Genomic DNA, 13,419 nt, shown 5'->3' on the forward strand with positions numbered 1-13,419 from the left:
ATAGGGCGGCCAACCTTTCTAGGACAGTGTTCCCACCATCCTTCAACAAATCTGCTGTTACCTGATCCTCCCCAGCTGCCTTCCCTCTTTGCATAGCTCCCAAGGCGTTCTTTACCTCTTCCGGTGTTACTTGTGGGATTTCAAGTTCCTCTAGACTATTCTCTCTCACCTTATCGTCGTGGGTGTTACTGGTACTGTATAAATCTCTATAAAACTCTTCAGCCACTTGAACTATCTCATCCATATTAGTAACGATATTGCCGGCTTTGTCTCTTAACGCACACATCTGATTCTTGCCTATTCCTAGTTTCTTTTTTACTGCTTTTAGGCTTCCTCCGTTCCTGAGAGCCTGTTCAATTCTATCCATATTATAGTTCCTTGGGTGTGATTTTGTAGCAATTCTATTACTTTTTCCATGCCTTTTGCCGCCATCACTGAGCAGCCATTGGTCGAAAATGACCGGGCCGCGCCCATTTTGTCTGTCAATCACGCGACGTCAGGAACCCGCAAAAACTGTAATCGTCATCGTGACGTTGAGGCACTCATTATGCGGAGCAAAAGGCACGGATTTTTGGAACGGCCAGAGGCAGGGTCGTTTCCGAAGGCATGAAAAAAATGGCCGCCCCTCTGATCGCTATGGCCGTGGCTCTTCGCCGTCGCCGACGTGAACAGGGAGAGCCAGACGACGCGTTTGACATGCCGGATGACCATTTTCGACGGCGTTTTCGCCTCTCGAAGGGAACGGTGCGGTTGTTGTGCGAGGAACTGGCGGGGGAACTAGAAGCTGAGCGAGCGACGGGACTGTCGGTGGAGCGGAAAGTGTTGTGTGCGCTGCGCTTCTTTGCTACCGGGAGCTTCCAAGCGTCCGTTGGGAGCGAGGAGACGATCCGTGTGTCGCAGTCGACGGTGAGCGAGTGCGTGCGACGTGTGGCAGAGGCTGTCGTGAATGCAGGGGCCCGCAACAAGTGGGTCCATTTTCCAAAGACAGCCGAGGAAAAGGCAGCCGTGAAGGAGGGTTTCCTTCGGCGCGGCGTTATCCCCGGCGTCATCGGATGCGTAGACGGCAGCCTCATAGCCATCATCGCACCCAAGGGTGAGCGCAAGGCTGTGTTCATGTGCCGCAAGGGATACTACGCCCTCAACTGCATGTTCGTAAGTAAAACTCACGTTTTCTGCGATCCTTTTTGAAAGTTACGTTGCTCTTGCCAACGGGCACTTTCTCTGGTTTACGTTTTACCTCAGATCTGCGACGCGGACATGAAAATCTTGGCCTTGGACCCTATGCGACCGGGGTCGGACCACGACGCTTTTGTCTGGCGGACGACATGGTTGCGCCGGCGGTTCCAAGCGGGGCGCATCGTGAATGCCGGGGAATACCTCCTCGGTGAGAAAAAAACATTTTTTTTGGCGCAGTCACGCTTCAGCAGCGCAGAACGCCGTGTCCGCTCCAACCCAAACTTTTAACCAAACCACAAGAACATCAGTAATTCCGGAGTAAAAAAAGAAAATTAAGACATTGACTGCCACCATTGGCAATGTTCGAAGTGTTAAGTTACAAGCACATTATGTGTCTGCGAGGAGCTGACGAAAGCAACACGTATTAGTGCTTTCTGCACCCAGTGACTGCCAGACGCAGAAGAAATGAACACACATTACTGCTACTACTGTCATTGATAGCACCAACAAGTGTTGATTTCTTGTTTGTGGCAGGCACCGCGTACACTTGTAAATTGGTTAAGAGTTTGTGACGGGTATGGACATGCTCAACTCATGCTTTTACTTGGGACTTGCAACCCTGAAGTCTACCTTTGTTGAATGATGCTGTAGCTTTCCTCAGTTGACAACTTGCCTCTCGTCAGCGGAGTACTCAATGTACTATTTCCATCTTTGTGCAGGTGACAGTGGCTACCCCTTGGAGCCGTGGCTCCTTACCCCGGTTCCTGGCCATCCTCCAGTGCACACAGCCGAGGGGCAGTACAACACAGCACATGCCGCCATGCGTTCCGTAGTGGAGAGGTGCATTGGGCTCTTAAAGAGCCGTTTCCGCTGTCTTCAGCGATATCGCACCCTCCTCTACGAGCCGGAACGTGCAGCCAACATTGTCGCTGCATGTGCTGTGTTGCACAACCTTCGCCTTTCTGAAGGCGACGAGTCAGGCGATGACAGTGATGACGACAGCAGCAGCGGCAGTAGTAGTAGTGAGCTTGACAATAACGGCGACCCCATGCCACACAGTCTGCCCCGTAACACGGGCTCTAGAATGCACTACTTGAGAGGGCGGGCTGTTCGCGACAATGTCATTGGCATGTTTGGAACAACCCGTGCGCAGCACATGCGTTATTTGAGGAGCGTGCGGCGGCAGCTGCGACGTCAACAGCAGCGTCAGCATCGTTAGGTGCATGCACACAGTTTTAAGTAATTGCATTGTGCATTTCATGCTGTGAAATTGCAGATACATTTCCCGTGCTAAGTTGTAGTTGATGTCTGCGTAATGCAAAGCATTCATGATTTGTTGAGAAATGTAAAAGTTGTTAAAAAAATTAAATTATGGGGTTTTACGTGCCAAAACCACTTTCCGATAATGAGGCACGCCGTAGTGGAGGGCTCCTGAAATTTCGACCACCTGGGGTTCTTTGACGTGCACCTAAATCTAAGTACACGGGTGTTTTCGCAATGCAGCCGCCGTGGCCGGGATTCGATCCCTCGTGCTCAGCAGCCTAACACCATAGCCACTGAGCAACCACGGTGGGTACATAAAAGTTGTGTAGTGAAGGGTTATGTAAAGCCTGCACTTATAGTAAGTAAAACAGTATCGTTAGAGGTGACATATGAGATTGAAAGCAAGCTAAAAATAAGTGCATATTCAAAGTGTCTGCCACAATTTGCTTGCTGCTGCTGTCGTCATCTAGATGCATGTAGCCCGATTCTTACTCGTATCCCCTTACGCATTGATGGACATAAGCACCTGTCTCCTCACTTTCTACTAGCACAGAGAAGCTCACAGAAGCCAAGATGTACAGTGCACGTCACACCTTCCGCTCCATGGAACGTGCTGTTGCACGCGCAGCTTCTAGGTCCTCCACCATTTTGTCTCGCAACAACGGCAAAGTTCCTTTCGAGTGACGAAAATGCCGTCCAACTGGTCATCCGACATGTCAAACGCTGTGGCTCCCGTGAAGTGTGTGCACGCACGAGCAGTTGATAGATTTTAACAAAGTGACCTCACTTGTATATAGCAGAACTCAGCAATGTTAATCAGTAATATTTGTACAGTGCAAGCTAGCACTAGAAATGTGGTTGCGATGTGTAAATAAAAGCACTAGAGGAAAACTGCACCTTTCTGTATTTCAGTCTTCAACATACACTTGTTTATGCACACATCACATGCGACAGTCTCTACATTGAAGAAGTGTGAGAATCATGAGTACTCAGTAGTAGAGACATTATGCAACATATCACAGACACGTTGGAATAAATATCGGATCACATTGTTCTTGCATCGTAATATATCACAGGTAACGGCATGCATCGTTTAAGAAAACTGTTGTACACTGCACAAGTACACAGTAATAACAACTGGCTTAAACTGCACCAGAAACAGAAATGAGCAGGTGCTTAAATCACATGCCAACCGAATATTTATCACAGCGAAATGTATAGGTACATCACTACATGTGAAAGGAACATGCTGTTGTGGCGCTCAAACTGAAAGAGCCATAGCACCATATTATGATATTCAGTAAGACAAACTGCATAAATATTACACACAAATTGCACCACAAGGGCTAAAATACAATGTATCACAACCTGAAAGATTACTGAATGACAACAAATTGTTTGATAATGAGACAGATGTGCAAGAAAAGAGACATTCCAGCTCAGTACGTAGTGACACAAACAAATATGCATATGCAACAAACAAAAAATAAACATTACAAATGAAAAGAAGGAGCATAGGCAAGGAATTTTCATAACTTTTTTCTTTTTTGCTGTGTATATTGACAGGTTGCTTTCGACATTATAGTAAGGCCTGAAAATTTCACCATTCGATGACAAGGATTAAATTGTAGAACACTTGCAGTGTGGCGTCGTGCTTAAATTGACATGACAATAACTAGGCACCTCAAAATTGCAGCGCCACAGTCGGAATGCCCGCACACACCAGGCCTACAGGCACTTTTGCAGGTGAGCCTGATGGTGTGCACGCTCTTATGGCTGAAGTAAACCTTGAAGAAAAAATTCATGCTGCAACGGCTATGCTACTTATGGTTGCATTAAAGGGTGACTTCAGCAATTATTTATTTGCAAACTAGCAATATTTGCCCTTCATATCATTAATACATCAGCAAATTTTAAGATAAGTTACAAATTCCTTGCCTATGCTACCTTTGCATCCTTTAATTATGTGGGGCCTGAGAGGGGGGAGGGGCTTGGCTGCCACCATGCCCCAGTGCAGCCAGCAGCAGCTGAAGCAGGCGCTCGTTGGTCTCGTGCGACCGACGCGCCACTTCGAGGCGTTGCCGCTGCACTTCAAGGCGCTGAGACTCCACTTCCCGCATTGCCGCCACCTCCTCCCCGAGGTGCCGCAGGCTCTCCATGTGGGCCTCGTGGTGCTGCCGCAGGCTCTGCAGGTGGGCCTCGTGGTGCTGTTAGCAAAGATGTGTAATTAGTTTAATTACAGAAGCTCAGTAACAGGGCCTTTGTGTGTTGCATTCATCCCCATTTGCAGGCTATTGTCTTGTCATTGTATATTCAAACACTGGAAATATCTTTCTGGCCCATCAAACTTGTGCCGTCGCATTCCATTAAGATGTGTTACATTGCTATACCTGCTTCCTTGAATTCAACGCCACTTTTTTCTTTTTGCCACATAATTGCGTAGATATTTACACATGTTATATCACGCGAATGTGTACAAGATATCACCACAGGACTACACGTATACATTATGCTTGTTCACTGATTAATATAATTTTTAGAGAGGTCATATGCTCATCAATTTCATACGCAGAAAAATATACATCTGTGGCCTTGCACATACCTGCCGGTTTTGCTCCAGCAGTTGTTGGCGGAAGCGAGTGTCCTCTTGAACTCTGGCTTCCTCCAACTGGCTCTGGTGAACGTATGCGGCAGTAGCCGTCATCACACCACCATCAAGTTCCTGCTGCCTGGGCTGTCTACGGGGAGCCCGTGGCTCTCGAGGGGTAGGCTGCGGCACCTGGGGGGTAGGCTGTGGCACCTGCGGGGTTGGTTGCGGCACCTGCGGGGTTGGCTGCGGCAGCTGCGGGGTTGGCTGCGGCACCTGCGGGGTTGGCTGCGGCACCTGCGGGGTTGGCTGAGGCACCTGGGTGGTAGGCCGCAGCACCTGGGGCGTAGCCGGTGGCTCTTCATGCAAAGCAAAAGCAAAGACTGCTCATTCACTGTTATCCGACCTACACAGATTGATTGTCCTAACCAGTCACTTTGAAATGTCATTATAGCTGCATAGCTACAATAATGATACACAAAACAGGTAGTTAGAGCAAAAGATGCCACAGAAAGTTGCTGGTAGCAGTAACTCATAAGAAGCACAAGGAATCTCTATTACAACATCAAGTCATTTGTAGTCTTGCATTTCTCCTTCATGAATGAGAGCTGGATGTAGGACACAAAGGTAATAACAGCAGAGTGACGTACTTTACTTCATAGCAAGATCATACAGCAACTGCAAACAACAATGCTACTACAAAAGCTAGGTCACTGCCTTACGTGTAAGGCCACTTGGCCCAGCAACAGCTGCAGGGCCCGACACCACGAAAGCAGTTGTCGCTGGTAGATTTCTGCGGGAACCGCTGGGCCCTGCAGCTTCCTCTGAACTTGCCTCGTCCTGCAATCAGAGTAGTGTTCAGACATTGCGAGCAGTGTGTGCAATGCGCATCATGTACACAAGTTGCTGCTCAGAGTACATAACCTATATTGTCACTTGCACAAAAAAAAGGGCTTAAAAATTTTGCAATATTGTGTTCCAATGTAATGCTGAAAATTTGTGAGGTCACAGCAGGTCACACAAACAACACTTTTTTAAATCCAATGTACGCACCTCGCTATCGGGGAAGTACTCAGGGGGGGAAACAAGGACCCCTCCTGTCCTCATAAGGACGTCGAGGACGCGGCCGTCCACGCCACCCACTTTGCCACCTCCAGTAGCCCTGCAAACACGGCAACAACGACAACGTGGAACTACGTTACTGTCAGCATCATTAGAAGCTCACCTCTTCTCGCTCGCGGCCCTGGCCGCTTCTTTTTTCGCTTTATGGGCCATCTTGGCCCAATGGTTCCGCCAACGGCTGGTGGCCTTTACGGCTGGCCCCTGTGCGTTAAGCACCGCCGCCACCTCCTCCCACAGTTCGTTTTTTCGAGCAGCAGTCATACGTGGCGAGAACTCTGTAGAAGCTCTCGCCAGGTATGGGTGCTGCTCGATGAACTGCACGAGAATAGCCGCCTGCTCTTTGGACACCCGCGGCCCTTTTGCTGCCATTTTCTCTTTGTCAAATTGGGAATTTCAGCCGGCCCGCAGCACAGTAAGAAATTTAGAGGCAAACATTCTGTCTAAGCTAAGCGCCTGCATAAAGTGCTCACTACGACTTATTTCTGCCTTTTTACACCACTAATGTAAAAAAAGGTGAAGTCACTACTCACATTTAATGTTGTAGCAGCTTCTTTCTCGGAGCGTATCAATGCAGGAAGTATTACCGATGCAGCGATAACTTTAAGGAAGCTATCGTTATGTCATGGCGGTGCCCTATGGAAAATGCCTTGACAGTTCTCGATCCACTATGTTGCAAAGTTTCACCTCGGGGGCTACGGATAATTCTTCTTGGCTCTTCCTAAAGAAGAAATTATCACACGTCAGACATGCAGCGAAAACCACACGACAATGCAAGCACTACACGAGCAATAATTACTCACCTCAATCAGTATCTGACGGGGGCGGGGCCGCAATTACGGGCACGCAAGGGGCTGTCAGCTGTTCAGACAGACACGCTAGGGGCTGTCAGCTGTTCACAGGTAAACAAAGGCTGCCATTTTGCTTGCGCTCAACGGCATGGATTGGATGCACATCCGACTACTATGTGGCTACGACTTCAAAAATAGAGCACTTGCGTTTGCATTTCTTTGGACTGCGGCAGCTTTTGCGTTGTACTGTAAGAAAATGAATTTGCTTTACGCAGCATGGAAGTCCGCTTTTATTAAGTGCCGTTTTACAAAACAAATTTGCTATACAGTCCCGGAAAAAGAGAAGAGAATACGAAAGAAACATCCGGCCAATGAAGGGAGCTTCTGATTGGACGATCCAAGAAAACGTCGTGCCTACGTACACACAATTTCCAAAATCGGTGACGTCACGCGAGAAGGCATTGGCATGAAAAAAGTCATTTCTACAAAATCGCACCCCTTGTGTCCGCTGTCTTATGCTTGTTGATTAACTTAGAAAGTTCTGCCAGTTCTATTCTAGCTGTAGGGTTAGAGGCTTTCATACATTGGCGTTTCTTGATCAGGTCTTTCGTCTCCTGCGATACCTTACTGGTTTCCTGTTTAACGGCGTTACCACCGACTTCTATTGCGCACTCCTTAATGATGCCCATAAGATTGTCGTTCATTGCTTCAACACTATGGTCCTCTTCCTGGGTTAAAGCCGAATACCTGTTCTGTAGCTTGATCCGGAATTCCGCTAGTTTCCCTCTTACCGCTAACTCATTGATTGGTTTCTTATGTACCAGTTTCTTCCGTTCCCTCCTCAAGTCAAGGCTAATTCGAGTTCTTACCATCCTATGGTCACTGCAGCGCACCTTGCCGAGCACGTCTACATCTTGTATGATGCCAGGGTTCGCGCAGAGTATATAGTCGATTTCATTTCTAGTCTCACCATTCGGGCTCCTCCACGTCCACTTTCGGCTAACCCGCTTGCGGAAAAAGGTATTCATTATCCGCATATTATTCTGTTCTGCAAACTCTACTAATAACTCTCCTCTGCTATTCCTAGAGCCTATGCCATATTCCCCCACTGCCTTGTCCCCGGCCTGCTTCTTGCCTACCTTGGCATTGAAATCGCCCATCAGTATACTGTATTTTGTTTTGACTTTACCCATCGCCGATTCCACGTCTTCATAGAAGCTTTCGACTTCCTGGTCATCATGACTAGATGTAGGGGCGTAGACCTGTACAACCTTCATTTTGTACCTCTTATTAAGTTTCACAACAAGACATGCCACCCTCTCGTTAATGCTATAGAATTCCTGTATGTTACCAGCTATGTTCTTATTAATCAGGAATCCGACTCCTAGTTCTCGTCTCTCTGCTAAGCCCCGGTAGCACAGGACGTGCCCGCTTTTTAGCACTGTATATGCTTCTTTTGGCCTCCTATCTTCACTGAGCCCTATTATATCCCATTTACTGCCCTCTAATTCCTCCAATAGCACTGCTAGACTTGCCTCACTAGATAACGTTCTAGCGTTAAACGTTGCCAGGTTCATATTCCAATGGCGGCCTGTCCGGCGGCCTGTCCAATGGCGGCCTGTTCTGTAAGCTGCAAATAATAGTACATGTAAAGCGGACCAAAGGGATGTATTGTACAAATATGTCCTGGATCACACTACTGTTTTGTGAATAAGACTTTTCTGATACCCTTGTAAACTATGTAAAAAATTCACGAAAGATCTAAATTAATGGATGCAGTTTACAGAACTGTGATATCTACTTTTAATGCAGGGATGCAACTCGGGTGAGCGGTCCAATTGGCTCCCGTTACGTCAGCGGGAGTACTTGAAACATGCCGCTACACTAAGCTAATTTTTGATAGCATACCTTTGCTTAGTAATTTGCGTGCTCTTTAAAAAAATACACTCAAATAAAATAAAGGAAGACATTTCTTCGTACCAATGGCCTTTTTCCACCTGAGAATGCGAATCGTTGGCTACAACTCTTACAACGGCAGCCGATGGAACGGGGAGGGCCTCGCACATGAAACCAGGGGCCATGGGCGCTATAACGTAAAACTATTCCAAACTTTTCTATTCCAATTCTGCAATCAGCCCTCCACGATTGGTCAATACTTTTTTTTGCCACCCCCATTTAACCTGTCTGTTACGCGACGTCACGAGAACCGTGATAGCTCCCCATCTGATATGACGTGCACACACTGATTATGCAAGATTTGGTCGAACAAAAGAAAAATGGTTATTTCTGATTCCGCCCCTTTTCACCATTAGCCCTCGGCTATTGGTCAAAAGTTTTCGTGCTGCACCCACTTCTCCTGCCTGTCACGCGACGTCACAAAACCGCAAGAACTCAAGCGTCAAAGTGACGTGTACGCGATAAAGATGCATTAACATGCTGAACAAAACTGAATTTTCTTCTGTATAGCCGCAGGCTGCCCCGTTCGGAAAGGAATAAAAGATGGCTGCCACCGATCGCTCAGGCACTGGCGACTCGCACCTGCCGGAGAGCATGGGTTTATTTGCGTATAATAAAACTTTTTGCGTGGCCGTGTAACGTTTTCGAGCACTTTTGACACGTTTACGACCTCGTTCTGCCAAATCTTCTTTGCTGAGGATCCATTTTAGCGTCAGTCTTAAGGTTCCGTTGCACGCCACCGCGATTTTCGACGAGCCACCGCAAGCTAAGTAAGGCAAAGCGGACCAACCGCAGACGCCGGCACCACCCTCTTGATCCGCTTATCGATTTTCAATGCACTATCTCGGCCCCGTCGAATCCCTCTCCGTTTGAGCGTGCTCTTCGCCTCTTGTCAGCCAATTAGATAAGACAAGCAGCTCAGTGTAGGCAATGTTATTCGTTTTTAAAGCAAACAAATGCGACCTATAAACGAGGAGAGCGTTTGATTGGTCTGTTCAGACAACTCTGTGGGTCACCGCCCGATGCTTGCGTCGGTGGTTACGCAAATTTGACGTCAGGAGATTGGAATAATCACATATTGAAATAGTTTTACGTTATAGCGCCCCATGTAACGTCCTGGCAACTTCCAAACACCTGATGAACTGTCTGAAGCAAGGTGTCCATATGTCTCTGCTATACTTGGGTGATGGCATCGTCTACTTGCTCACGTTTGATTAGTGACCGTCCTTGATGCTTTCAGTCGAGCTGATCTTCAACTGAACTCCGCCAAGTGCCACTTCGAGGGACGCCAGGGCCGGTATTTTGTAGCGATGCCTTTTTCGATTCTGTGCTTTTTCAGTCTTTTCGCGCTTGGCCAGTGGTCAGAGCGACGATCTGCCCACATTATCAACGGGATCAGGCGGCCGTGTGTGGTGGATGATAAGAATAGCATAGAATAAGGCATAAGGCATCGCTACAAAATAGCGGCCCTGATCACTGTGCTCAGCCACCTTGTAAGTGCTGCCCGTGTTGAAACAGATCCCGGCATGGTGCGAGCCATGCAACGATTCCAAGTACCATGCTGAGCCAAGGACGTCTGGAGTTTCCTTGGATTACGCTCTGTTTTCGTCGCTTTCTCCCTAACTTCGTCGACGTCGCCAGTACCCTCACTGAACTCTTGAAGAAGGACGTTTCTGTCATATGGCGCATTGAATAAACAGTATCTTTTGCTGCCCTCATCCATGTGTTTACTAAACCGCTAATGCTGGCGCGTTTCAACTCCTCATGGTGTACAGAATTTTCACACCGATTCCGGTGAGGCCATAAATTGGGCTATTTCTGGCCAAGAAAATCACTGCAAGGAGCGAGTAATCGCCTTCGCCAACTGTCCTTTTCCGCCCTAGTCAGAATGAAACTCTTGAATTGGGTTTCATGGCCAACATTTTCAGCGTTTACCGTCTATCATGCCCTCTGCTGGATCTTGTCGCTTAAGCATCCGGCTGGATGTCTCGCACTCTGGGCACTGCGACTCGTAGTGTACTCGTTCGGTGTACATAAGTCTGGGCGATTGCACCAAGACGCCGGCTGCTTGTCGTATTACCCGGTCGATGTTCCCGACTTCATGAACCCTGGATCAGGCGTCTGAGTACTCGCTGTTCTTGCATTCAATGTTATCACCACTGAACAGCAAGGAGACATGTCCTTGCGGCTCGTCGTCGACCGTACGTCTGACCTCTGCGTCACCAGAGCCTTCTGTTCGCTTGTTTGAGCTATACACAACAGCGTTCTGTATCATTGTAACAAAGGCCCAGATGGCCCAGAACTTCTGCTTGTACTACGTCAGCATCTATGTTCAAGTGTTGCGCACCACTTTTCCGTCATACTGGCTACTGGTCACCTCGGTATCTCTCACACGTGTGACTACGTCCAGCGTTGGTCCTTGTCGCCTGGCACGTACCGTTCGGTGCTCCGCTACATCGCTGTTTTTTTTTAATCCTGTCAACGCCGCAAGCGCCCTTCGGCGCTGTCTGTAGGCCAGCTACACCCTATCGATAACCCTGCAGAACCATCCTTTCGTGTTGGTGTCGACCTTCTAGGCCTTTGCCTACGCCCAGCTCCGGAAATAAGTGGGTTGTGGTCGCGACGGGCTACGCCACGCGCTTTGCTATGACGCGAGCATTGCCGACAAGCTGTTTTGAAGATGTCGCTGACTTACTCCTCTACGGCGTCTTTCTCCATCAGGGCGCACCTCAACAGCTTCTCCCAAAAGTAGTTGCTACTTCTCAAAAGAAGTGGCTCACATCCTTTGTTGCGGCTCCACTGAACACTAGCTCAACCCCGCATATCATCCCTGGGCGAACGGAGTGAATAAGTGCCTGAACCGAAAGCTAACTGAGAGGCTGTTCATGTATGCTTCACCTGATCACCGCTACTGGGACAGCGCGTTACCAGCTGTCACTTTTGCGTATAAATCGCAGCTTCATTCACGGCATCCTACGTTGCTTTTGGAGACTATCGTTCCATCTTCTGCCCACTTTCCTACTCACTACGCCAGTGCCATCGTTGCTCGAGCCCGTGAAGCTCGTCAGCTTGCCCATGAGTGGTTCTCAGCGTTGCAAGAGAGGCCGTTGTGACAACTGGCACAGAAGCGTGCACTTCTCACCAGGCTATTTGGTCCTCCTATGATCGCCGTGCAGCAGCGTTGGCCTATCAGAGCAACTTCTCTCGCGTTACACTGGGCCCTACAAGGTACTGCGCCAACTCGGTGACGTCAATTACGGGATTACCATTCTACACTGCCTCTTCGAACTGATTGCTGCCGACAGATGTTCTGCCTGTTTCGAGACAAAAACTATATTACTCTGCTATTCTTTTGTCGTCATAGCCAGCGCCACGACAGCACTTCCGCTGAACGGGGCTGATATTACAAAGCGAGTATGTACAATAATTAACGAGATGCTCGGCAGAGCGATGAAGACGACGACTGGGACGCTTGCGTTTGTGCGCATTCGGTCATATTGTGTTATCGTCATGCATGCCCTTATAAATGACATGTAAATAAACTTTTCGTCTACAGCTCAGTTCCGTCAGAATATCTCTTAATTACCACGCATCGCACAAGTTGCACTTGACAGCCGCCGTGGTGGCGTAGTGGCTTTGGTACTTCCATCCTAAGCCCGAGGTTGCGGAATCGAATCCTGGCCGCAGCTGCCGCATTTTGGTGTGGGTGAAGTACAGTAACACCCGTGTACAGTGCATTGGATGTTCGTTAAAGAACTCCAGGGGGTCAAAATTAACCCGGAGTCCCTCCCTACGGCGTGCCTCATAATCATATCGGGGTTTTGGCACATAAAACGCTAGAGATTAATTTTTAATAAATAAGAGTAGGAAAAAAGTACTGCGTTAAATTGTCACTTTTTTTTATGGCTACTGCGGCATCCACAGCGTCACTATGGCTTATACGACGGCCAAGTTTCCCGCTGTTTGTCGAATGTGTAAATGAAATTGCAGAGTTAGACCCTCGGAATCGTCATAGTGTGTTATGATGGACGTCGTGGGAGTGTTCTCTCTGCTGTTTTGACGGCATCTGGTTCTTTACCAGGCACCTAAATCTAAGTACACGAGCGTTTCTTGCCCTTAAATCCCATCGAATTTTAGCCTCCTCTAGTGGGAATCGAACCAGCATCCTCGCATTCAGCAGCAGAGCGCCACGTAGCCACTGATGCACCGCTGTGAGTGCTTGTTAAAAATTAAATTCTAGGGCTCACGTGCCAATACCACGATCTGATTAAGAGGCATGCCGACTCCGGATGAATTTTGACCACCTGGAGTTCTTTAACGGGCACCCAATGCACGGGTGTTTTTGCATATCGCCCCCATGGAAATGCGGCCGCCGCGACCGAGATCTGATCCCGCGACCGCGTCCTCGGCAGCGCAGCACCATAGCCACTAAGCCACAGCGCGGCGGGTGTGAGTGTGGCGAGAGAATGCTGTGGCGTGTGCCGAACTCGAGCGTCGCGTGCCTAGTCTTGTCTCCTTCGTGCTGGC

At 48.5% G+C, this 13,419-nt stretch overlaps 2 protein-coding genes across 2 annotated transcripts; one reads left to right on the top strand and one right to left on the bottom strand.

Moving 5' to 3' along the window:
- Positions 1 to 392: 392 nt before the first annotated feature.
- LOC140218981 (putative nuclease HARBI1) lies at positions 393 to 3,335 on the top strand. Its single transcript, XM_072288789.1, has 3 exons — positions 393 to 1,152; positions 1,243 to 1,384; positions 1,896 to 3,335. Exons 1-3 carry the CDS (start codon positions 607 to 609, stop codon positions 2,393 to 2,395), a joined length of 1,188 nt encoding a protein of 395 aa, XP_072144890.1. The 5' UTR covers positions 393 to 606; the 3' UTR covers positions 2,396 to 3,335.
- LOC140218982 (uncharacterized) lies at positions 3,326 to 5,152 on the bottom strand. The gene is made up of 2 exons (XM_072288790.1): positions 5,042 to 5,152; positions 3,326 to 4,646 (listed from the first exon to the last, which is right to left on the bottom strand). The coding sequence occupies exons 1-2, from the start codon at positions 5,141 to 5,143 to the stop codon at positions 4,398 to 4,400; spliced, it is 351 nt and encodes a 116-aa protein (XP_072144891.1). The 5' UTR covers positions 5,144 to 5,152; the 3' UTR covers positions 3,326 to 4,397.
- Positions 5,153 to 13,419: the final 8,267 nt, after the last annotated feature.

This window comes from Dermacentor andersoni, chromosome 6 (genome assembly GCF_023375885.2).
Source record: "Dermacentor andersoni chromosome 6, qqDerAnde1_hic_scaffold, whole genome shotgun sequence".
In the NCBI taxonomy this organism is placed as follows: Eukaryota; Metazoa; Arthropoda; class Arachnida; order Ixodida; family Ixodidae; genus Dermacentor; species Dermacentor andersoni.

Excerpts from the sequence above, each read along its gene's own strand:
- LOC140218981 (XM_072288789.1), top strand. The coding sequence starts at position 607 with ATGAAAAAAATGGCCGCCCCTCTGATCGCTATGGCCGTGGCTCTTCGC. Across the intron at positions 1,153-1,242 it reads ACGCCCTCAACTGCATGTTC|ATCTGCGACGCGGACATGAA; the intron begins GTAAGTAAAACT and ends GTTTTACCTCAG. Across the intron at positions 1,385-1,895 it reads TGCCGGGGAATACCTCCTCG|GTGACAGTGGCTACCCCTTG; the intron begins GTGAGAAAAAAA and ends ATCTTTGTGCAG.
- LOC140218982 (XM_072288790.1), bottom strand. The coding sequence starts at position 5,143 with ATGACGGCTACTGCCGCATACGTTCACCAGAGCCAGTTGGAGGAAGCC. Across the intron at positions 4,647-5,041 it reads TGCTGGAGCAAAACCGGCAG|CACCACGAGGCCCACCTGCA; the intron begins GTATGTGCAAGG and ends CTTTGCTAACAG.